The sequence below is a fragment of the Schistocerca americana genome, chromosome 4 (genome assembly GCF_021461395.2).
Source record: "Schistocerca americana isolate TAMUIC-IGC-003095 chromosome 4, iqSchAmer2.1, whole genome shotgun sequence".
NCBI lineage: Eukaryota > Metazoa > Arthropoda > Insecta > Orthoptera > Acrididae > Schistocerca > Schistocerca americana.
Genome location: NC_060122.1, coordinates 779,625,707 through 779,652,073, shown reverse-complemented (window position 1 = coordinate 779,652,073; position 26,367 = coordinate 779,625,707). Strand labels below are relative to the sequence as shown.

At 43.4% G+C, this 26,367-nt stretch overlaps 1 protein-coding gene across 2 annotated transcripts in view; it reads left to right on the top strand.

Annotated features, from left to right (window-relative positions):
• Positions 1-761: 761 nt before the first annotated feature.
• The window catches only part of LOC124613966, a 520,281-nt gene continuing 494,675 nt past the window's right edge, over positions 762-26,367 (top strand). For both annotated transcript variants that reach the window (XM_047142754.1, XM_047142753.1), the window contains exon 1: positions 762-918. In XM_047142754.1, coding sequence (XP_046998710.1) covers positions 845-918 — 74 coding nt within the window. In that variant the 5' untranslated portion in view covers positions 762-844. The remainder of the gene's footprint in view (positions 919-26,367) is intronic.

Genomic DNA, 26,367 nt, shown 5'->3' with positions numbered 1-26,367 from the left:
TAATCTTGCATTTTCACCAACATTTCGATCTTCGACAAGTTAACATTTTCGTTATCAGCACACTCGAAAACATAGAGTGTAGTTGTTTTCATGCCAGTTAAAAAAAAATGAAGTGAAATTTGTAAGCTGGTGTAATAGCGCAAGCACAGAACGCTGAGGGACTCCAACCAGTATTATGTCCCACTCGGAGGTCGCCTTATCTTGGGATATGGCATTTGGAACGACGAAGACTGCCATACGTTTACAAGGTAGAATTGTGAATCAGTGCCACAGGTCCTGCGGTTGCCTGACGCCGAGCACCCTCATTTGACACGTCGTTCCGTGTCTTCCATTACGAACCGACGTTAAGGCACCTGGTCGCAGTGTCTCCCGAAAGCACCTCGCCGAGGTGGTGAGTGCGTAAACGCACGGGGAACTGCAGCGGTGCACCGCGGTGCCGGAGCGGGCAGCAGCGGCGGCGGCAGCGCAGAGCCGCAACCTGCGCAAGCACGCGTGTCGTGCGTGGCGCACTGCGCGGACGCGTGGCCGTGGCGCTGGCGACAGGTGGCTGCGGCTCCGGCTGCGGCTGCGGTTCCAATCTCCCGCCCAGCGCCGGCCGGCAGCCATGTTGGGCGGCGTTGCCTCGCGGCGGCGTTTGCGCGCAGAGGCGCCGCGGTAGCAGCCGCTCGGAAGACCGCCGGCGCCCCCCTCCATCCGCCGCGCTATCGAGGAGGGTGGGGGCCGGCGCGGAAAATACACGGCGCGATGCCAGTCAAGTTGCGGACGGCTGCCGCGACGACATGCGACCGTGCTAGCCCGCGCGCCCTTCAGCTTGAGGCAGGCTGTCCGTAGCGCCGCAGCAGAGATGATGAGCTGGGTGCACTCCACCTACGTGCCGCCGCCTCCGCCGGACGTCTACCATGAGCTCTGTCCGGTCAGGTAGGTGTCACACTCTCCGCTGTGCTCTCCCGGCGTCGGCGTGACGTTCGAACGTGGACAGCGCGTGGCCCCCGGCAGCGGCTTCTCCCTGCCTGCGCGATCGGTCGGACCACTTCTTCGCCGTCAGCGAGTTGCAGCGCGAAAGGCATCCTCAGCGTCTATCAGTGTTTGAGGGTTTCAGAAGTGTTCGTGTACTACGATGATGATGTTTGGTTTGTGGGGCGCTCAACTGCGCGGTTATCAGCGCCCGTACAAATTCCCAATCTTTGCTCAGTCCAGTCTCGCCACTTTCATGAATGATGATGAAATGATGATGACAACACACACCCAGTCATCTCGAGGCAGGTGGAAACTCCTGACCCCGCAGGGAATGGAACCCGGGACCCCGTGCTCGGGAAGCGAGAACGGGACCGCGAGGCCACGAGCTGCAGACTCCGTGTATTACGTCGAGCACTAATTCTGGAACTTTGCCAACTGGTTGAACATCCTTTTAGAACGCGACCACCATCTAGTGTCGCCTGTGGCAGCTCGGGAAGTTCCTGGATTCTAGACAGCAAAGAGAAATCGCCAGTAGGCGCCTCTCAGAGGGATGCCACTTTCTCGGAATGTGATTCGGAAATTCTGTCTCTCAGTCCAAAAGCTGAACAATCGACAACGCGAACGATATCGTCCGAGCTACTTGCCTTTCAGCTACGAAAACGAGGTAGTGGCGACTTTGATCTGGCGGTAAAAAGTGCTGCGAACTTGGTGTGAGAAGAGGCTTTGGGGCCCTGAGTGAAAATGATGAATCGTGCGTGCCGTGGAGCGGAGATAATGGCGTTTCCGCTGTTACATAACGATTGATGTAGGTCGTGTGGCCAGGACTCGCCCTAGCCGCCGGTTTGGCAGTTTCCTGGTGGCCCTCGCGCCGCATTGTCACGTTCCGGCTGGCTTTCCGTTAGGAGGCTCGACTGCTGAGAGCCACCAGAGATGACCAGGCGAAGAGCTCCCGCCCGCGCCCGGGTATATGTGCTGCTGCTGATGCTGCCTAGCGAATAGCCCCCTAAAATAATGTGTGCTGAGAACCCACGACACCACTGTTACTGGTTTATGACTGTGCTGCCGAAGTACGATTTTTAGGTCTTTGTATCTTGTTCGCAAAAGAAAACTTGTAGGATGCGAAAAACTGAAAACCGAACCTTGGCAACTCGGTCGTAAACCAATAAAGCTTGTGCCTCTGGCACACTAGGTACAGCGCCAAAAGAGCTCAGTGGGCGCTACAGACCCTCCCACGTCGATAAAATATCCCTCTGGCAACTATAAAAAAGACACTTGGCTCGGATCTGCGCGTATTATTCGCCAGTACATCGCGCAGTCGAAGGTACCTGAGAAGTGTCAGACGTGACAAAATACCGAGCCCAGAACAGCCATCTCGTTTGCTGTTTACCGGTGGCTTTTATGCCAACAAATATTTGCGATGGATATATGTCCCAGTGCACTTTCAATATTCTTATTGGCGGAGAGATGGAGAAAGAATGGAATGAAATGAAATATAAGACGCCGTAACAGGAAATTCCGGTATTTTAAAAGACTTATAGATAAACGGTCTCGCGTTGTCAGCGGAGACAGCCATTTGGAAGTACGGAAAACATGGTTTTTAAACAGCAAAGTTTATCGTCGCACACGCGACATGGAAGTATCTTGAACAGATATGGGTAATATGAGGTGCCACTGCATGCTTTGAAAATGCTTGAGAATAACGCCTTACAGAGGTATAATTACGGTGTCAGGAGGGAAACAAGTATCAAATGACGTAGGAAACGGGAGAAGTGACGCCAACGGTCGGCACGCCGTTTTATGTCTATGCACGCGCGATTGTGTGGCCCTTTGTTGCAGCCACGGACGTTGTGACTTCCTAAACGCATTCGTTTTCCCATCAAAATGAATACAATGCGGCGATGTCTTCGATGTGCAAAGCACTGAAGCCAGTAAACGAATAAATGTGTGCGAGCACAAGCAACCGTGTTAGTTTAGGCCCAAAGTTTTGCCTCCTGCTATGGAACTTCTGGCATCTGTGTTGCACCGAATTCATAATATACATTGGAACATTTACATTAAGACGAATGTGTTAATGCTTTGCTGGTTTCTTTAGGTATTGACCGAACAAAAAAAAAGTAAAAGATCCGAAAGTGCAGGAAGATTAACCTAGGGTAAGTAGTTGATGTCTCGGAAATTAAATGTGTTGTTGATGAGTTAAAACTGTTCCTGGACAACTAGAGCATGAGATACAAAGCTTTAGTTTGTACGTAAAAGGATTCTTGTGTTGTAGATATAACCATCTCGACAGAAACTTGAGAGGAATCAGTGAAATCACAGGAATCATAAACTAGAATAGGCGAAAGGTATTTGAACCCACTTGTCATTATGATTCCTGTGCCTTGTACTTTGGTGGTTCGTGCCCAGTTTCATTTGCGGTATCCCTTCGGATTTATGAAGGAAAATATCTAAACTGCTACTTTGCAAGCCTTACAGGACAACGAACAATTTGGCTTCGATAAGTTTCCTGTAACAAAATGGCTTAGATAAGTTTCCTGTAACAAAATAAACTGTTTGTTAGGATTTGTATAACATTCTGATAGGAATTCATGCCGGTAAAGAAATCCATAACGTATTTGACGATAACGACGTACCATATTTCGCTTACATATTTTAAGTTTTTCAAATTCTGTGTTGTTGAAGACTGATTAATAATAGCTACCATTCAGTTGCTTGTTTACTGTCTTTTGAAATTTGTGAAAAAATGTATTCGCAATCTGGACATGGCAGGTTTCACAAAGTGGGAATTGTGAAGCGAAAACTGTTCATTTAAAAAAAGGACGTATTTAACGACGTGTAACTGCCGTGCAGTACAAGATAATACTGATCATGACAACAGTGGTAAAAAAAGCACTTCGCCCAAGTATAGTTTCAACAAATGTAGGCTTATTTAGGTTTAGTCGCAAGTCCATTCTTACACGGCGAGATACAGTTGTACAGTGGGCGGGAAAATTTGCTTGAATTGTTTGTGAAATTATATGCTCATTAATAGGTATCGCATTTTCGGAGGAGGAAGTCACCATAGTGAGACTGTATGTTTACGGCTCTGACCGCTTTTCAAGCGGGGCTCTGCACTGGAAGCAAGTATATTTTTCTTTTTTTGAAACGCTGACGGTTTGCGAGCCGATGTAATTTGCGGGAGTCACACATGCACCCAGAAAAATTAGAAGTTTCGAGAACGGACAGTGATGATTGTCCATAATGAAACAACGTGGAAGCGACGACGAGAAACGCAACGAAACCGTCGTTTCCATTGCGCCCTCTGTTAGTCACCAGCGTAACAAACATCTCCCAAAATAATACAAGTAGCTGAGACGACAGTCTAGTTCAGTGGCAGCTGCTTGTTGAGTGGTTGCTCGTACGTTGCGGAGCAGCACTAATTACTGCTCCTAACGTAGGAAAAAATCCCTGGAATACGAAAAGGAAACAAGGTTAAATTACGATGAGCTGCAGAACATCCATAGCTGTCAGCGAGCTACTGTCAGTAACTACTTGTAAGAGAGTAAATTTGTTTAGCGCCGGTGATATCGAAAATGGATTAGGGTTCTTTTTTGGGAAAGAGAGGGACTTTTTATGGAAATTCCACTGAGAAGAACACGAGAGAAGCAATAAAGCAGATTCTTACTTCAAACCATCATAATTACACCTCTGTCGGGCACCACTTCACGCCTCATCGCTACTATGACGACTAAGACGATTAAACACGGCTTATTTGTAACTCCTATTCGTCATATTATCGAATATCTTATACCAGACGGTAGGAAAAGCTATCATATTGCCAATTAAAGGTCCGTCACTAATCGGAGAAGAAAACAATGAAGACACAGGGGAAGGAGCAATATAAGAGAATAGCTTACCACCTACTAACTGTGAGTACAAATGAGCGATGGTATGTATGTATGTGTGTGTGTGTGTGTGTGTGTGTGTGTGTGTGTGTGTGAGAGAGAGAGAGAGAGAGAGAGAGAGAGAGAGAGAGAGAGAGAGAGAATTTGGGGCAGTACTCTTACCGGTTGTTTTCTACGAAGCAAATTGTCATACTACTCTGGGTGCTTTAATAAGAACAGTAAAACATTTGTAAACTCAGTAAGAGGAAAAGAAAGATATTGCGTATAAACGCGTATATGTGAATTTACTACTGTTTGGACATTATCTTAGGAGAAACCTCACGAAATGATAGCTTAGTCACATAGTTACTGATAAAAAATACGCAATTTCCGAAAAATGGATTTAATAGTAATTAACAATTATAGCCTTATAATTCAAGTCACCGCTGTGCTCTTTTGTACGGGGAAGCGAGCAACCAATTCTACCTTTGCGTTGTTTATACTGTCCTGATTCATTCATGAGAGCTCGACTGTTTTCTCCTCTTTGTGACGGAACTGTTAAACGGACAATTGCCATACCTTCCTTTTTAATTTTCTCTGAACATTTACGTGCAGCCCATAAGCAATATTTTGCAGCGGCATAAGTGGCTCTGTAGTGCGCTATTGCCATCTTTAATTCCCAGAAAACCTGACAAGCGTAGAGTCGCCATAATAAGTCACACTGTCGATACCCATGTCTATGTTTACTCCTCGCCCCATACACGCCATACCTGTAGGACAGTAAGTCGCTTCCTACCAGCATCCTTTCCACACTTACCATATTGCATCCCATGTATTCTAATACTCATTATCTCCTCTTACTTAATTTTATTATTTATTTATTGCTTGCTTAGCCTGACCGGATTAGGGCCTTAAGGCCCTCTCTTACATCTCACTAGCAACAACACATACCAAAGATACTACAAAACATTTCCACAGATAATAATAATAATAATAATAATAATAATAATAATAGTAGTAGTAGTAGTAGTAGTAGTAGTAGAACAAAGCATTTACCGTGATACAGATTGGCTTAGCGCATTTGAAGGCACATTTAGTGTTATCAGAAGTGAATACAGGAAGAGGAGAAGATTGAGATGACAGTGACTGGCTGTTGGGAAATAACGGAATATAAATAGAGGATTCTGCCGACAAGGGGTAGGGAAAAGTTGGGGTCAAGGGGACTGACGAGAGTGAGCTGCACACAATGTGAAGGAGGGATTACCATTGTTACAGAAGCTGGATCGTTAGCTGTCTTTTGATGTTTGGAAGGAATTTAATTTCTCTGTTATTTTGAGGAAATGATTTAGAGAACATGGTTGTGTTATGTAATGGTAAAGAGAGGTTCTTGTTTTGTTGAGAACCAGTATTTCTGCAGTGTTGTTCATATATTAGTGTAAGAGGTGAAGATGAATAGGAGGGAGTGCAGTGATTGAAAAGACGCTTGTCGGCATGTAGCCATGACAGTTGTTCGTGGCTGGTGTGGTGCAGTCGAAAAAATGTATGTCACGAATGAATCGCACACAAACATTCATCGCCAGTTCCGTCCTACGTGATTCTTCGTACGAAAGTCCTTGGAGAATATCACCATAATCAAGTATGGGGAGTATTATTACCTCTACGAGCTTCTTTTTAAGCTCGAAAGGAAATACTTTTTTGTATTTCTGTATTGAATGAAGTGACGCTGAAATCTTGCAGACTGCAGTTCTGTGTTCAGTCCCGTTTAAGCGATGGTCCAGAATTATCCCCAAATTCTTTGAGAAGAAGAACATTTAGTTACGGGACCAGTCTATGGCACATTGTACACATGGCTACAGCTTAGCAATAGAGAGGTAAAGATAAGAAATATAAAAGCAAAGAAGCGGCGATAGAATATGATCTTAAAATAGAACTGGAAGGGGCGATAGAATATGATCTTAAAATAGAACTGGAAGCGGCGATAGAATATGATCTTAAAATAGAACTGTAAGTGTTCGAAATGTAGAAATGTGCAGTGAGTATTTGTAAATACTGAACTCATATGTTCTTTTGGCATAGCGTAGATGAGTTTGTGTTTACTCTCAGGATAGGTTATGCAGCTTCCCCGAACGCATTGCCTTTCATTGTTTTATCACTGTGCGAAGCAAGGACCGCTGTCAGTTTCGGACCTGTTCAAGTTGTCTGCGTTGTGCAGCGACGCTAGACACGGCTATTTTCGACCAGCGATTGTTCTTCCCTGATTGGAACTTGGCAGGCTGCATGACTACAGTCGCCAAAGATAAGCACGTCTGCTTGCTATTTGTGAGCACCGTCCGCTGCTATGGTCTTTTATAGCCGCATTGTTGCATATCTTTGTTGAATTTACATCGCGTGTCGAATAATGTACGAAGCTGTCTGCAAAGGCAAAAGATTCTTGATGGCATAGCGCTCTTATTTATGTGACTGTTAATGTCGCGATGCCTGCTCTGCACCTCTGCCAACCCGTCGGAAGTTGCGACGAGCTGGTAATAAGTAGGAGGTAACAGAGGAATTGTTCCACACGTCACGCATCCATTAATTATTAGTGGAACTGCCCTCCTTCTTTGGTCTCTCTATTCACACGTAAGCTATTCTGGTGTAATAGTGTTTCACGCGTCTCTGATCTGTGTCATTATTGAGTAAGCATTGCTATATAGGATGTCCATAAGCAAAATAAAAAATATTTCGAGTAAATGTTGTTTTGCTACCACGGGAACGTTGACCAGCGGAATTGCCTCTCTTGTAACTTCGTTCGTCGTGAATATTTGGACAGCAGTTCATTTATATATATATATATATATATATGTGTGTGTGTGTGTGTGTGTGTGTGTGTGTATATATGTATATATTTAAGCACCCTATTGTCTTATTCGGTAATCTACTTCATTTTCTCAAGCTCAGTTCAGAAAAGTATCACAATGTTCCATTTAGCAAACATGACAGAATTAAAATGGTAACACAAAACTGATTTTGACTCTCATGTGCTAGCACACTGTGCAGTTACGCTTGGTAACTTGTGCACTTGCAGGAGTTGACAATAAACAGATCAAAACACAAGAAACATGCACAGCGGTCACCAAGTCAACTGTCTTTAAGTTGAAGCCATTACATTTATTTTCAATCACAATAAAAGAAAAGTAATGACAATTAGTTTTTAATCGAGGACTACTTTTGCTGTATACGAAGTTCAATTCAAAAGTGCTACAGTACTCTTTTACATGTACCCTTATTGTTGTAAATGATAAAACATTATTGCAATTCTTGTTTTTTTATTTACCTTCCCCGCAGGATGAACAGCATTTCTGCCTTCTCTTCTATGGTGTACATTGCACTCACACAAACTGAAACTTAAGACAGCTGAGTGAATGAGTGGTGTATATTTTCCTTGTATTTTGATATGTTTACGGTCAAATCTAGCAAGTAGACGAGTTACGTCGCCCACGGTTACGTTTTAAATAACGTCATGTGATAATTTTTTGAACTGATGTTGAGGAGAATGAGTGGATTACCGTATAAAAAAAATAATGTGCTGTATACACCGGATACGCGAATGGTTATAAGGATATTAACCTACTTTTGAAAAAATTCCTCATATTTGACAACGGCGAAAACTACGAAGCATAGTAAATTGATTATTGTATACTTTGTGTAGACTCTACCTGGGCTATGTCGTGAATGACACTAGCGAATCAACTGAAAACCTATTCGTGGTATTAGACGCCAGGAAAGTCCGACGCTCCATTTTTATTGACTGCCACATTATGCAAGTCGATAGTATCCTTTCGTGCCATTTTGCCTGGGTTTCCACATTACGAACAAGGAGATACCCGAACGCCAGCAGAGAGCTTCATGCCGCCACTGTGACCGACATGAAAGTTTATTTGGGGCGACAAGAGTTATTGTAGTTTGTAACATCCGTCTTTGCCTGTCTCGTGTTTCAGATTACTAGGAATTTTTCTGTAGTAGCAAATATAATCTGTGGTATTTGGAGTAGGAGAAAAAAGTTTGACAAAAGAAAGCGATAAATCCAAGAAAGAAGCGTAGTTCCCAACGGCCGTGATTCGTAGATTAAGCTGCCAATGCTCCAGTGAAATAAGCTATTCGCTGAAAGGCACTTAGCGTTTCTACGCGTCCACAGAGGGATTCTGCGTGCAAAGCTTTCAGCGCAAGACACCAGCTGCTGCCAGCATTCAACACCAATGTATGCTTGCAGCTTGTGTTTGCATCGGTCTGGACGAGCAACTAAAATAAGTACTTATCAGTGGCATATGACCAACGTCGGAAATGGTCGCGTGACGTCCCTCGCTCGCTCTGTGATGGTTGTCTTGACCGCCGAATTTACGAAAGCGTTGTTACGGTAAGGGTTCGATGCCAGGTAAACTTAGTGACAAGCAAAAATGTAGATGTCATCGCTTCTCGTTTCACTCGCAGTGATTTAAGCTGTACCCTTAGGTTGCTGCCTAGCTATACCCTCGGAAATGTGGATATATTCGGAAAATACAGCCACATATTTGTGACAAGAAAGAATATAAATCCATTGCTGTTTTTTTTTTTTCACTCACTGCAGTTTAATCTTTCGTTTTTTACTCAAACTAAAGTTACAAAATCGAACACACTCACTCCTGAGAGAGAGCGCTCTTAATACCGAATACTGCAGAACACACTTCTGCTACATTAAAAAGTAAATCCCAGAGTCTTTTATAAATGCGAAGATGAAAAAAAAAGAATATAGGAGGCTGTGAACCTACTTCCTTCAGCCCCGTAACTCGACGTCTCTAAGCACTACATGATGGTGAACACAAACAGGTTTCAACGACAGTGTCTTTCGTCTTAGGATTTATTGAATGCTTTTACCGTCTTTTGTCATTAACTGGCATTTAATTATAGGAAATCGTACCAAGATTCTACAAAGAGAGCGATTTCTGGTTTCAGCGAAACGCCATTGTGGCGTTCATACACATTTTAGTTGCTCGTCCTGTCTTGTAACTCCAGGGCATTCCTAAGTAGGAACATATGCGAGGTGGCGGATGAGTGGGTCGTAGCTCAGATAAACCTCCATCACGATTTGTGCAATTCCCCTAGATGTAGCGGTCAAGTACAGTATCTGTTCACACTTTTCTTAAAACTGAGCAGGTAATATCCCACTAATGACTCATTCTCACAAAACATTTGTCACTAATGCTACAAGAAGAGACCCTATTTGGGCATGGTAAGATCAAAGTGAGTAAACTCTTCACCGTCCTTTTTCTTTCCCGTAATTGCACATTATAAGCTTAAACTTTTTGTGGCACTATGGTAAGACGTATTAGACTTTTAGCGAGGGCATGTACAGGCTTAGTTTTTGAAGTGTCCACTTCATTGACGGATATCCGCAAAGGTGCAGTTTATTCCATGTACGGCTCTTTGTAGTTATTTGCTTTCGCTCATGGAAGTTACAGTTATCGCAAATTTTCAGCGCATAAAGTAAGATATTTGGTAGACATTTCTGAGCGAGCAAGTGTCTGTATTGTAGAAGCGGACAGCAGTTTGTGCTGTGGGAGACATTCATCCCATTCACTCGAGCGAAACATTAGAATTTTTCCTACAGTTCTCTCTTTAGCGATTCCTGTTGTAAACGAATTGTGTTTCTCACTTTAGCGATTCCTGTTGCAGACGAGTTGTGTTTCGTCATTAACTCGCCAAAAAACTCGCTTACCAACTATTGAGTTTACGTAATATTTACATTTCGTGAGCTCTTTCACTGTACCTTTCATGTATCTGTAAGAAGCTACTGTTTGTAGTTCACACATTAATGTTGCTGTCGAAAACAATTATGTTACACAGATTTGATGGGATATTTCAGCTAATGCCACGAAAAGTACTCACATAGATAGGGAAAGCGTGTCTAAAAATTTATAGGACAATCAACAATCTCAACACCACATTAGACCTTGGGGGGGGGGGGGGGGAGGGGGGGGGGAGAGAACTACACTCTAGCAAACCAACTATTTAATCTATTAAAGCGTCACCAACCCGTATACATCGATTACTTTTGACCAATACGCATCTCGGAGCAGGTGCTCCAGCCTTTGGGATCTAAATGTAGGCATTTGTTTTTGTGCATTTTTAGAGCTCATCCTCGAAACAGTAATATCGTTTATACACTCGGAATAAAACGTCGTAACGTTTCTCGCCGCGTCATTGCAGTTTGTCCGCTACCTTTCGGAAGGCACGTCCGCTCCTTACAGTCCTGCGGAAGTCCCGGCGCCCCGCGCACCGTTATATTGTCATCAGCGGAAGAAGGGAACATGGCTTGTGGAACGTTGCGGACACACTACGAACTGATGCCACAAGAAATCAGAGATGATTTTATTACGTTGACATGCCGGTCTTCTGATAAAGTATTGATACATTGTTTGCGAAGCTCGTCATCTCTAAAAAAAGTGAGGTTGCTGATGAGAAAGACTTAAATTATGGCATGCTCGATTTTCCTGCGTGTGCGCTGTACTATGTGTCAGTTGACACGAATGTTTTCTCACAAATGTGCACCAGGGATAAGCTCACTTAGTGACAGTATAAAAACCAACTCGAATCAGTCACAAACGATTTTGTTAATTTATACGGAGCATTTAAAGGTTTTATCTCTCGTCTTCGGTTATTTTGAATTAAATTTGGTGCCTCGATAACAAAAGCTACATTATTAACAACCGAGATCACACACCTCTTGCCACAATGTTGCCAGAGTTTTATCTGTTTACGCATTAAAAGTGTCTACGGTGCAGTGCTTCACCTTGCATTCGAGATAGTATCGTTTACTCAGTGGCGTTATCTTGTCTGGCCAGTCCCTAGGTTAACGCCGATTTCATTTTATCGCATTTCTGACCGTCCTTTTTGTACACATTACCAAGAAGACGGTTCTTTCGTGTAGAAGGCATTAAACTCTAGACGCATTCGACTGGCAGCAGGTACTCCAGTGGTCGACTTGTTTCTTCTTGCAAATAACTGGTATTTGGGTCAGCGAAACACGTAAGCAGGCGTGGGGGGGATGGATGGAGGTTGGTTAGCAGTGAAAGGTTTGTGTTATATAATTTGCGTGCGCCATGAGTGTTCACGAAAAGAGGCGCGTCAGCAGCGAACACATGATACCATCAGATTCGCAGAAACCACTCTTAAACAACTTATTTGGAATAATACCCGTGATATACTACGAATGAATTGTGAATCGAATCTGACTGATAAGAAAAAATTATAGGCCAATTTTCACTACCATTCTTAGTGTGAAGATCACGAAGGAGTTAGTAAATCTTCGTAAAATTATTTTACGTGCTCTCTATCGTCTGTAAACAGAAATTTGTGAGATCTGTGCTGTTAGGATAATAGTTGAAATTTCTGTGCTGTTGAAATAATTGTTAATATTCGCGAAAAAATGCTACGAAATTTACGAAAGTTATTGATAAACGAGCCAGTTATACGCCGGATGATTGAAGCCAGTATTCTTTTATTCCTTTTCGGGTCGTCTCGATTTGCTTGGCTTTTTCATATTGACCCAGGACATAAAATCACTGCGTTTGCACTCGAGTGAATTTCCAGTATACACTACAGCGCAAAATTAGTCAGATATTAACGTGGCGGTGTATGCTTCACAGAAACAACACATTACTCCGAAAGTCATAGGTTGCAGAATTTGAGAGCAATTTCTTTGCAACTACAAGAGTCCCGTGCTTTTGGTTTAAATAGGAAGTGCATCTGAGTTTCAGTGTTGTGATGCTACTCAATGGGCGATTGTTGCCCAGATATAATAAGTTTCATACTACTGAAATACAGTAATTGGAGAAACATCACAGTTACAGATCCAGATTCGCTGATAAGTGAACAAGTTGGAACTGATTCCAATTAAAATAGGTAATGAACATGTACAATGTAGTTATCTTAAGTAACACCAAAAATGTTTGAGTATCAGTAATTTCAAGCCATTTATAATACAGTAACATCAATCGAGCGCGAATCTGTGTACATCGTGAAATGTTTACTGAATTTCAACAGTGGATAGTCTTTCTTCTAATGATAACATTTATACATATTGGAGGAGGTTAAATTCTGACAAGTGTTGAAGCATAATGTAAGTGATGTTATTTTCACCATTTTCTGCAACTTACTGCTGTCTGATGGCATGTTTGTGCGACAGTGTATGCAGGGTAATTCACGTAAAGCTTGCACTACAAATATTGCAGAAATGGATAGTGCTATTTGCATGCGGTTTTCACAGAACGGATTGGTACTCAGGGGCTTTAAGCCAATAATAAGATTGTAATAATACTTCTTCTGAAAACATACACTTTTAAATGGAACAATACCTATTGACATTAATAGACTAAAATCAGGGTAAATTAGAATGTCAGTGGCTTTCGTTGCAGGATTCCAGTGCGAGTCGTTTACGAGATACCGTATTTTGAAAAATTCGCACACCGACGGTTGTACGATGTCTGTGGTAGCACATACAGAAGAACAACCCAAGTTTATACACGTTTTGTGGACTCTGACCAGTAACGAGACAATTGACCATCACTGGTTGTGCTCATAGTGATCACCGGCAGCGCCAATACACGATTCCAGGCTGGTATGGAACGACTGCATTTCAACGGAAATGCCCGAGCTAACTGCAGTAATACATCGTTAAATATCATCGGCTGTAGTTTGTATGTCCCAGTAGACAGCGTCTTCCAGCTTTTCTCACAGAAAAAAGAAGGAAGATTGGGTTTAACTTCCCGTCGACGTAGAGGTCATTAGAGACGGTTCAAATGGTTCTGAGCACTATGGGACTTAACATCTGTGGTCATCAGTCCCCTAGAACTTAGAACTACTTAAACCTAACTAACCTAAGGACATCACACACATCCATGCCCGAGGCAGGATTCGAACCTGCGACCGTAGCAGTCGCGCGGTTCCGGACTGAGCGCCTGAACCGCTAGACCACCGCGGCCGGCATTAGAGACGGAGCACAGCTCGGATTGTGTCAAGGGTGGGGAAGAAAATCGGCCGTGCCTTTTGAAGGGAACCATCCCGGCATTTGCCTGGAGCGATTTAGGAAAATGACGGAAAACCTAAATTTGGATGGCCGAACGCGGGTTTGAACCGTCGCCCTTCCGAATGCGAGTCCAGTGTATTCTAACCATTGCGCCTCCTCTCTCGGTAAATCCGGGAAACTGGCCGGCCAAGGTACTGACCCTCTGCGTGCAGTCCAACAATTTGGAAATAATTTGTGCACCATGAGCTGGACAGCCATCTTGTTGGTACCGTATGTTCCTCCTAGTCTGTAGAGGAACGTGTAGCATCTGTGGAAGATGCTGTGTTGGGAGGGGGGGCTGCGATACTTGCGCGCGTTCAGTGTGTTGTCTATGAAAAACGGGCCTATGAGCTGATGGCTCACTATCCTACACCACACGTTTACACTGCATGGACACTGACGTTCCACCTGACGAGGCCAAGAGCGATTGTCAACAGCCTATAGGGTCTGTTTCGACGGTTTACCAGGCCATGATTTGGAAATGTGATTTCATCACTAAACAAGATACATGATACATCTGGAGTATCCTGTCTTAATGCCAGTATGCAGAAGTCAGAACGATTGTCACAATAGGGACAATGCAGCCCTTGATGGAGAGAGATGTGATAGGGATGGAACCTATGTTGCTGGAGAATCCGTAGGACACTTGTCTGACTCATGCCACTCCCTCGTGCGATTCCGCGGGAGCTAACGTGCAGATCAACTGCGACAGTGGCGTGAACACTAGTTTTTCTCTCTTCTGGCGACAGTGGTTTCCTTTTGTTACGAAAATGGTTCAAATGGCTCTGAGCACTATGTGACTTAACATCTGAGGTCATCAGTCCCCTAGAACTTAGAACTACTTAAACCTAATTAACCTAAGGACATCACGCACATCCATGCCCGAGGCAGGATTCGAACCTGCGAACGTAGCAGTCGCGCGGTTTCGGACTGCAGCGCCTAGAACCGCTCGGCCACCGCGGCCGGTCCTTTTGTTACGTTGTCTAGTTGTTACACCACCACTTTCATGTAATTGGATGAGGACGTTGATAAGTAATTGCCGAAATGGTTGACGTCTGTTGAGATATATTGCCGCATAACCGTACAAGAACGAACTGCATTCTTCCTACAGTCTCTGTACACCACATGCATGCCTGCTTTTTCTGCATTGGTAAATCAAGACCTCCTGCGTGGACTGTCACACAGTAACTGACTGGCAAGTCGCAATGCACTCAAGGAATACACAGGCGCACTGGAAGTAAACATATCAGCATCATACCTAGCAATTATGCGTGTCGAATGGCACAAACAAGTGTCGGCGTGGGAACATTTCAAAATACGATGTCCCTTAGACGATTCGCACTAGAACCCTGCAACGAAAACCACTGACATTCTAATTTCCCCTACTTTTAGGCTGTTAACGTCAATAGGCATAATTTAATTTAAAAATGTGTATGTTTGCACAGAAAAGAGACTTTCTAAGTATTATTACAGTATGTTTATTGGCTAACAATACGAGCCCCTGACTTTGAAAACGGCACATCAATAGCACTTTCTATTTCCTCAATATTTGCGGTGTAAATTTTACGTGATGCACCCCGTATACACTCTGTGCTTCATTTTTTATATATTTTTTGGCTTTGACTATACCGCTTGATAATAGCCCAAAAGCCAAAATCGGAGTAGTAAAATAAAAAAAAATTATAGTCGACGGCGAATATGAAATTCCTTCAAAAAATTCTACGTGACTGTGAATAATGACCAGGATACGTTAAATCAGGTAAAAGTTCTTCCCATACTGAGAGAAGTATTCGCACTGGGTGAGTAACGTCGGGCCCGCCTTCTGTAAGGCGACGTTTTGCGGAGGGAGGTGCTGAGTTGCTGCCTCCTGACGAGAAGTAGTTTACGGTCGCTGATAGGAGGCGGCAAACACGGCTGCCGATAGCGCCGGTCCGGCACACTGCCGCGCGACGCACCCGCTCCACAACCACTCGCGGTTCTGGCGTGTTTTGCGCGAGTTGCGCCGGCAAAAAACTCGTGGATCACTGTTTTCGGAACCGGCCTATTTTTCAAAACCTGCTTAGTACAGGCGTAAGAGCTTCACCGTGCAACGCGTCTCTAAAACTTGTTAAGCAGCATTTCGTCTGACGGTATTTGAAAGAACAGTATTTCATATGTTATGTATTCACATCCTTTGGAATTATGCGATTGTCAGGGACAAGAGGCAGAGTGCGAAAAGATGATCTACAACTGTTACAGAAAGCAAACTGTCGAAGAACATGAAAGCAACTGAAAAGGGAGTCAGACAGGGCTGTAGCGTACCACTCACATGATTCCATCTGTAGTCTTAGCAAGCAGAAAAGGAAATTAGCGATACGACAGCAAAAGGCTATGGAAATTTGTTGGACGGGGTGGCAAAGTGGTTATGAAATGAACATCTACAGACGTAATGGTAAGGGTAATGGGCGATTCTAGAATTACCTCAGGCGACACTGTGGGAATTATTTTAGGAAACGAAATGGTACAAGCACGAGGGCGTGCTGAAAAGTAATGCCTCCGATTTTTTAAATGTGATAATTATGAAATCTTGTTTAAATAAAACAAACGTTAGTGACATTCTGCATCTTTCTTCTTAACGTCTACATACTTGTAGCCCTCCGTCGCTAGAGGGCTCCGAATTGTAGCGTGTGATGTGGCGGCGTGTAACCTAGCTTTGTTGGTGCGTGAGTAAGAGCGTGCTGTAATCGAGTTTCGAATTCGAAGGGTTCGTCCTTACATGGAACACCTTCGGCTTCAGCATGACAATTCCAGACCACACAGGAGCGCTGCGACATGTGCAACAATCAGACGCCTCGGTTACAGTGTCACTGGTCGTCAGTGCTGACTTGACTCCATCCTTTTTTATCTCTTTCTAAAACTTAAGGAAAACCTTTACTTAGATAGTGGTGAAGCGGTGCAAGCAGAGGTGAGGTCGTGTGCCCGTCAATCAAGTCAAACATTCCACAGTGATGGTATCAACAGACTGGTCTCTCGTTGGGAGAAATGTGTTCGTTGCCAGGGTGACTATTTTAAGAGATACTGTAAATATGTCGACACGAACGGTAGAGATGTGGAATATTAATAAAGTTTGTTTGTTTACATAAAAAATTCCAAGTCATTGCTTTTCAGCTCGACCTCGTATTAGGCAAGTTTTGCTGCTGAATAAATGACGGTAACATTAATTTGTAGATAGGAAGCCTTTTCAGAAGTTACCTGCTCAGAATAAAGCTTTAGATGAAAGTGAAACTATAGAGAAGGAGAGAATGCTGAAAATTAGATGTGTAGCTCGAGTAACTGTCCAAGAACTGCAGAATCAACCTGGGGTTAAAGAACTTTACGCCACAACCTTACTAGAAGAAGGAATCTGTTGATAGGACATATGTTGAGGCATGAAACAAGAATTTGGCCGTGGAGAAAAGAGGGTGTGGTGGCGGGGAGGGGGGGGGGTAGCTTTTGTAAACGTTGTAGGAGGAGACGAGGGTTGTGTACAGTAAACGTGCCCAAGTGAAAGTATCAAGTCCATCTAGTGATGGAACTGTAGTCGTCCGAAACGTTTAGTTGAAAGAGTAACGTAGTTCAATTGATATTCATAAAAGTCCGGTCAAACTTAACCTAAAATGTTCACATGTTAGGTAAAGACTGGATATAAATAGCGCCGGAAGTATTGTGTCCACATGTGATTGTCATCGTTGAAGGTCTTACGCAAGTAAAAGCAAATAAATCGAGAAGGAAGTTATAGAAAACTATTGACTTTGATTCCATGTGTTTTCATTACGTTTCGGTTTGCATAGCAGTTAGTTGATTAGCCAACTGCATTACATTTATTTAATATCTTGTTGCAGTTGTCATTCTCTTTATAACTCATTTGTAATCTTGTCCATTAACCGTTGAACATTTTAGGAAATGGCGATTAGTGGGTGTTTAGAGGGGTGTTCAGAAGCTAATTGTAGGCACAGGAGCGTTACAGAGTAGCAGCCGGGCTCGAGTTTGGCGGCGCCGCTCTCTGGTGCTCCTTGTGATGCAACGCTGATGGCGCGGCGTTGCAAGTTCACGCGCTTTCTGCCCCCCGCCCCCCTGCCCGCTTCTCTCCTCTACATCACTCACGGTTAATTACGGGTTCGTCCTCAGCGGCGCTCGACGCACTCCCCATCACACTGCAGCGCAGCAGGTGCCCCTGCGCTGTACAGCAGCTGGCAGCGCACTGCGCGTTGCGCGTCCGGCCTGGCTAGGTCGCGACACTCACCTTGGGACGCGCCAAGCCGGCGGCTGTCCGTTGCGATATCAGCGCCTTCTTTTGGACTGCCGTGTTCAGGAGTCTGAGGCAGTGCACCAAAGATATTAAGTATAGCTAATATTTGGTTTGGTGCACTCAGACCTTGGGCGTCCACACAAACGGAATGTTCCACTGCAGATTTCCGCCGTTACTCTGCAAAAACGTCGTTTCATGTGAATATTCTCCTTAAATACAGTAACGAGAAATGCTGCTCAAAACGATATAGCAGTTCGTCAAGCATGCCTAGTGTTTTTGTAGGCGGCGCTAGCCACAATTCTCCATTTTTAAGTCTTCTATACACCCAAATTTTGTTTTACCATGCCTCTGTCGGAGCATTTGCACAGAAAGCAATGTCTACGAATGTAAATTTATTGTTATCACTGGAAGGTCTTGAAGTACAATAGAAAACTCTGCTGTTCAAAAACCGTGTACGAAAGTAACTTTCATATGATGAACCATTACCAAGTAATATAGCTCAATGAAACTTGGACCACAAACAGAAGTAACTACTACAATGTAGTAAAGAAGGTAACTGAAAGAAAAAAGCATAGAGACGACAGGAAAGACACTTTTATTCGAAGACAGTAATTCCTCCGAAATCACTGCGTTTTATGATGGTTGCCTGGACATATTACTAAGCGTAGGACACGGTTCTTAATGGAGCATGTGATCACCACAGACAGTAGCGCGTCCCATGCTGGCCACAAGCTTGATAAGGAGTTGTCGTCGTAGACGTTCCATTCATCCACCAGCACGGTTGACAACTGCTGCATGTGGGACTGCTGCAGTGCGTCTCCCCAGCGCATCCCAGAAGCGCTCTGTGGAATTTAAGTCGGGGAAATGGGCAGGCCAGTCCAAGAGCTGTAGTCCGATGCGATCGCTCATCTTGCAGTATATGAGGGTACGTCCAGAATCACTACTCAGACTGAATCTGCCCTCATCAGAGAAGGTGCGCAAGCGACCCCACTTCACGTTGTCCGAGTCTCTGTGCTCTCGACACCATCGCCAACGGTGCCGCTGATGTGTAGACGTCAGCGGAACACACGGGCAGCGAGACCAAGCCCATGCAACTGCCGTTCCACTGTGGGGCGTGAGTTGCGTGCTTTCAGTCCTGTGCATCTGCACCCGCTGTTTGGCGTGGGTCCCTTCCATGCGCGTGGAGCTACGAGCGATACCTGACTCCTGGGCTACACTCGTCACACTTCGTACTTCCTACAGTTTGCCGCTGATTCTTCCCTTTGCGAAGTCATTCAAATGGTGTCTCCAGGCCACGGTGCAAAGAAGAAAATCACCGCAGTACACCGGAACTGCTCGCTAATCGAGACACTTTTTTTTCCATTCCTTGAACTGCCTCGTGTGGCGGGGCAAACCTCATTTGGCGCGATAGTCATGCTGATATCAAGCCCTGTAAAATCCATTTTGGTACATTTCGCATAAATCGGGGAAACTACGAACCGGAGCAACTGATTCCCATATGGCCCTACAAACTTTTTTTCCACATCAGAAAGAAAGATAATGGAAATAAATACAGGATCTAAAAAAACTGCCTACCATGTTAACTAAATAGACACCCACTTGATCGGTCCTGTTTCATCGAATTATAACAGTAAGTAACTACAGTGCCATATTTTTCTGTACGCTTCTGTCTTTCAGTCACAACAATAAAGTCGAAACGGATGCACCTAAAGGATGGGTATAGGGAACTGCAAGAAAATTTTGAGCTTTGTAATACGTTACTGTCAGACTCTCTTCCATAGAAGCCATGCTCACAGTCTGAATCAGCTGTAAGAAACAGAATCTTTCAAATAAGTTCTCACAGTTGAAACACGATTCCATCTCTGCGGTTTCCACTATCTACAACTGTTTTCCAGCTTTCCCAAACAACTGCTGAAGTTGGCGCTTTTTCAAAACACTTTTGTATTAAGATTCATCTTTTCGGCGAAAAAACCTGATACACACTCCGCTAACTTCGTATTTTGCATTCACCTTCGGATCTCATCGTTTTCAAAATTATGCCATATATTTTGACAATGGCGAAATTTTGAAAAAGATGAGATTCGAAGATGACAGCAAAGTAATGTTGAAACGGTCATCAATTGAAGGTAAATATATAAATGCTATCTTAGCTCTGAAGTATTTCTTCAAATATTATAATCTCCAGATCGCCCCCCCTGATCACACTGTCTGTAATATATAACTCCACTGTTCCTCTGCAAGCGAATTATTACCTCTCATTGCCATTGCTTAACGACAGTCGTACAATGTTGTACGGGAAAGAACGCAGGCTGCCTGGCGATTAAGGCGAGACCACTATGCAGTAGCTGACGCGGTGCTTCTGGCAGTCACATCATGCATTGAGATGCAACTGACGCACACGGGTAACAACATCGCTTAGCGTCATCCGGTTGCAGTCGGGAGATGAAAACGAAGCTCTTCACACTAAGTTACAAGTTTAATAGATGAAGAGGCTTTTTCAGTATAATGCAAAATATAGCGCGCCCATATCGTTCAGGTATCGCATTTGGTTATTTAAGCATTTAGCGTTGTTTATGCCTCAGTCAAATGGCTCTGAGCACTATGGGACTTCTGAGGTCATCAGTCCCCTAGAACATAGAACTATTTAAACCTAACTAACCTAAGGACATCACACACATCCATGCCCGAGGCAGGATTCGAACCTGCGACCGTAGCGGTCGCGCCGTTCCAGACTGTAGCGCCTAGAACCGCTCGGCTATGCCTCAGTCGCTTAAAAGTAAGAGGAGGTCACCATTTAATTATAGTGGATTTCCGTCAGCGCTGTCAGTTTTCTTCAAAATTTTGTTGGAGCTGTTATTTTCCGCAGCCAATATAGAAATATTCGTTTGTACAGAAATACACATACATAGACTTCAACAGATCACGTCTTAATTTTTTTTGTAGAAAAAAGGGTCCTTAGACTTTATTCTTAACCTGGCGATCTCTGATATATCAACAAGCTGAAACACGCTTTTCCGCTTCACTTACGAAAATTCGACACATATTTACGTGGAAGGCTTCCATGAAATATTATTATTAATTTACGGAAAAACAGAACTGTATGCTATTCCGATGATCAGCTGGAAATGCCTATCACATACAAGGCAACACGCATGGGGGAAATTAAATACTAATGATGCAGCAATAAAAATGAGTTTTGCTTATAAACAGATATTCCTGCAGACCATCTGGCTTTATGATGAACTAGTCCTATTGAATTTTATCCGTCCAAATATCTTCTGCTGCATACCAGGGATGTAAGAGAACACATTTAGTTACAGTCTCACAGCCAGAAAATTGGCACTGAAAAGCGATAACTTGGACCATAATATTTTCGTAGTGATATCGTGATAAGAGTAATATTCTAAAATTGCTGCACCGAACGAAGGGCTTTTAATTAGAACGTAAATCGAGACACGAATAATTCGGATTATCTATCTATTCCAAATTTAAGACCGGTATAATAAAACTCGTTGCTTCCTGTAGTGTGTGTGTGTGTGTGTGTGTGTGTGTGTGTTTGTGTGTGTGTGTGTGTGTGTGTTTGTGTGTGCGTGTGTGCGCGAGCGCGCCTTGATTAATGTACATCTTGCCGGACTATTTGTGGGCTCAGCGAAAGAAGTGCGTGCCATCCAGCTGAATGGCATCTGGCGATTGTTTACAGCACAAGTATTCGCTGAGCCGTCTGCAGGCGTCGTGTGACACGAACAGTGCTTGCACGTTTCTCGGTAATCTCCGAAACGCTAAGGAGCTGCTAAATACCCAGCAGCAATTTGGCTCAAATGTTAGCAGCGCTGTTTCCAATAGGAGTACAAGGATGAGCCATGTTCGCTTTCCACACTATCCCTGGCGTTACTTCTGAGTTAATAATCTAACCCGGCAACTCGTCACCCGATTTTTAAGCTCACAAATCACTGATTAACTTCCTAAACGTGCGACAAACTTAACACCAGTACTTAGTGCCCCCCTTAATGACACAGCGATGTGTGAAGAGAGTTCCCTCTTGATACAAGAGTGTCAATGCTTTATAGTTGAAAGAGACAACACGCATCGTACAATTTTGAATGTTAGAGTGTTAAGCGTTACAAAATATGACGTTCTCTTCGAAATTTGCAGTCTGTTTGAATCAAAAATGTCCAAATGTGTGTGAAATCATATAGGACTTAACTATTAAGGTCATCAGTCCCTAAGCTTACACACTACTTAACCTAAATTATCCAAGGACAAACACACACACCCATGTCCGAGGGAGGACTCGAACCTCTGTTTGAATCAGACGTTAAAGAAAAATCTTCACTCATTGTAGTTTATTCTATATTTGAAATGGAAGACTATGAAAACGTATGAATCTTATTAAAAGAAAGCGAAGAGGAGTCGGTTAATGTTATCAGCTGCTGTGGGTTTAAAAAAAAAAGCTATGTTCGTAAGCTCTTACACACCTTTAGATGGAGTGCTTTGAAATACTTAGATTCTTCCCTTTGTAGGACAGTGTATATGATGTCACTAAAAGCGATGAAGCGTAGTTAATCTCAGACGATGCTCATTTGTAACCGGAATTTATTCCAGAGACTCGGTGAAAGAACGCACCCGGCAGATATTCTGACAGCCGGACCTACCATAATATAGGCTTTTGCACACTTTCTACTTGAAGTCTATAGATATTACTCTTCTTAAGGCAGAAGGGTATAAGTCCAGTTATCACAATTTAACGGGAGGATCGAAGGCACCCTTCTGCCTGAAGGTTATTTATTGTGCTTGTATGTGCTCGTTAATCCTAAACGCAGATTAAAATCTTCCTCGTTAAAGTTTCAAAATTGCATGTACCGTTTTGCACAAAATAAAGTGTCACTATTTTGTTTAAGAATGAGATGCTCTCTTTTTCCTGTTTCTGTGTCTTTACCTTTTTCCCGAGGTAAAGCGTCTTCTATTATAATGTCGCTGAAAATGTCCTCTATTCCTTCACCGAACGTGTGATAAAGAATCACAATGACAAAATTTCACCCAACGGAAAATTCTGGTGAGCAACTCGCCATAGTATTTTGGAAAACCTGTAGTTTATGGCTTTCAAGGTACGGAAAGTAACTGTTTAACTGATAGAAAGCAAAGGGTGCAGTTTTCATGATGAATCTTCTGAGTAAGAAAAAATTACCACTGATGTTCCACAGGGACGGTACTTGACTCGCTCCTGTTCAGTAATAATGCTCTTTCCTTATGGTGTAGTCATCAGATGGAACGATAAATGAAATACCCACAAAAAATATTGATAAATTTTCGGTAAATAACCTATGACTTTACATAGAAGAAACACAGTTCACTCAGTTCTGTACACGGCACAATATACGACAGTCAGCAGTAGTAGTCGACGGAGGAAAGAAAGAATATAAAACAGAACGTTCAAAATTTCTGGATGGCTTTATTGATCAGAACTTGAAATAGTAATCGCGTGCTACAGATCTTCTCAACGCTTCAGATCAATAACATTTTAAGTACGTGTAATTGCTGACTTTGGTGATAACCGTCAGAAAGTTGTCATACATTGCGTACTTCAGTTCATTAATTTCGTGTGGAATAATTTCGTGGAGAGATGCCTCAATTACACACGTATTTACTGCACAGGAACGTTCTCCGAAGATAATATGTAATGTCCATCTTCGGGCTTCAGGTAGGCAGCAGTTATAAAAAAGTAGATGTTGTGACAACATCCTTACTTGTTCTCTGTTGAAATTTGCTTTGAAGATCCATTGACACTTGGAAAATTATACTAGCGTTTTATAACACTAGAGACAACAATAGCCTCCACTGTCAACAATTTCGCCTTACTCTTACACAGGAAAGAGAAAAATGGGCAACCGTGAAAATAACTGACCACCTCCACTGTGATTTAACCCTTTGATTATTTGATTATCAGTGGTTTCTGCCCAAGCAACCATTTTTTTTGGAGTGCCAGTACCTGTAGCATGAAAACAGCGATGTTGTTGCAAGACAGACACATCTAGTGGTACGCTTACGTAGATACTTCTACGAATATAGTGCATTGTGACAGTCACTGACAGCGTCCAAAGCGACGCTCGGCGAGATCACTGAGAGTAAAAGAAAGTTTGTCGAGAGTTACTGGGGACATTAAGTAGTTTGGATAGAGTATTTATTGAATTTTAGGACCATTTTTGCTTGTTACTTAGGACTAAAATTTGTTTTAGGCATTGTGAGTTCATGAAAATTTAGAGATGTGGGATTGTGTCTAGGAAAGATTCGAATTCGCTTTCAAACATATCACATGAAATGATGGTTTTTAGTCATCAGTCTTCTGACTGGTTCGATGCGGCTCACCACGAATTCCTCTTCTGTACCAACTTTTCATCTCAGACTAGCAGTTGCAACTACGTCCTCAATCGCCTGCTGGATGTATTTTCCACGGTGTCTTAACAGACGTCCTATCAACCTGCCCCTTCTTCTTGTCAGTGTGTACATGTGTTCTTTTATTCGCCTACTTTGCGGAGAACGTCCTCGTTCCTTACCTAATCAGTCCACCTAATTCTGAACGTTCTTCTGTCGCATCCGTCTCAGATGTTTCCCTATTCTTCTGTTCCAGTTTTCTCATAGTCCATGTCTCACTACCATATAATATTGATACAATGTTGTGCTCCAGACGTACGTTCTCAGAAATTCTTCCTCAAGGTAAGGCCTATAATTGATACAAGTAGATTTGTCTTGGCCAGAAATGCCCTTTTCGCCATTTCCAGGCAGTGCTAGTCTGCTTATTATGTTCTCCTTGCTCGTTCCGTCATGGATAATTTTGCTGCCTAAGTAGCAGCATTCCTTAAGTTTTCATACTGGACTCGCATTCGGGAGGACGACGGTTCAAACCCGCGCCCGGCCATACTGATTTAGGTTCTCTGTGATTTTCCTTAATCGCTTCACGCAATTGCCGGGTTGGTTCCTGTGAGAGGTCACGGCCGATTTCCTTCCCCATTCTTCCCCAAATCCGATGGGACCGATGACCGCGCTGTTTGCTCTCCTCCCGCGAAACAGCCAACCTCAGCGTTTATCTGCTTGGTGATCACCAATTCTGATATTAAGTCTCTCGCTGTTCTCATTTTTGCCACTTCTCATTAATTTCGTCATTTTTCGATTTACTCGCGGTCCATATGCTGCAGTCATTTTGCCACTTTCTTCTTGTATTCGTTGCTTCCTATGAATAAGGTTACTTAAATGAAAAATTCCATTTGTTTTCATGTAGTTGGGCTCGAAGGTTTTCTAAAATTTGTCTTATCAGTTCCATAGACGACCTCAGAACAGGTAACCTCTTGTGTTGCTGAGCTACGTTTATAAATTTTGTTTTAGATTAACATTAAAGTAAAAATTAAATTACGTAAATGGACAGCGTGTAGACCTAGAGGGTGACAATTATTGAACTAAATGAAGAAAAACGTAAATTAGTTGCAAACTACGGCTTGCACACACTTTATTCAACATGTAACATCACTACAGATATTCGGATTTAGGTTATGACATGTTCGATATGCCTCCATCATTGGCGATGGTGTGAGGGAGGCGAATAGCGAAATTCTACAGGACTCGCTGAAGTGTCAGAACGTCGATACTGTCGATGATCTTCTGAATGGCTGTTTTCAGCTCACCAATCATTTTGAGGTCATTGCTGTTCACCTTGTCTTTGATATAGCGCCACAAAAAGAAGTCGCATGTGTTCAGATCGTGAGACTATTGCGGCCAATCGAGGCCCATGCCAATGGCCTCTGGGTACCTCCAGAGCCAGAAAATGTGGAATTTGGAATATCTTAAGAGATAAAACTACTGAGGTCATCGGCTCCTCAGTTTACACACTACTTAATCTAACTTAAATCAAGCTACGCTAAGGACAACACACACGCCGGTGCCCGATGGAGGACTCGAACCTCTGACGTGGGAGCCGTGCGGACCGTGACAAGTCGCCCTAGACGGCGCGGCTATCCCAGGTGGCCAAGAGCTAGAATGCGGTCCCGAAAGTGTTCCTCCAGGACATCAGATACTCTCCTGCTTCGATGGGGTCGAGCTGCGTCTTGCATGAACCACATCTGGACGAAATCAGGGTCACTTTGGGTAATGGAGATAAAATGATCTTTCAAAGCCTTGACGTACCGTTGGTAGTCACCGTGCCATCAAGGAATGTC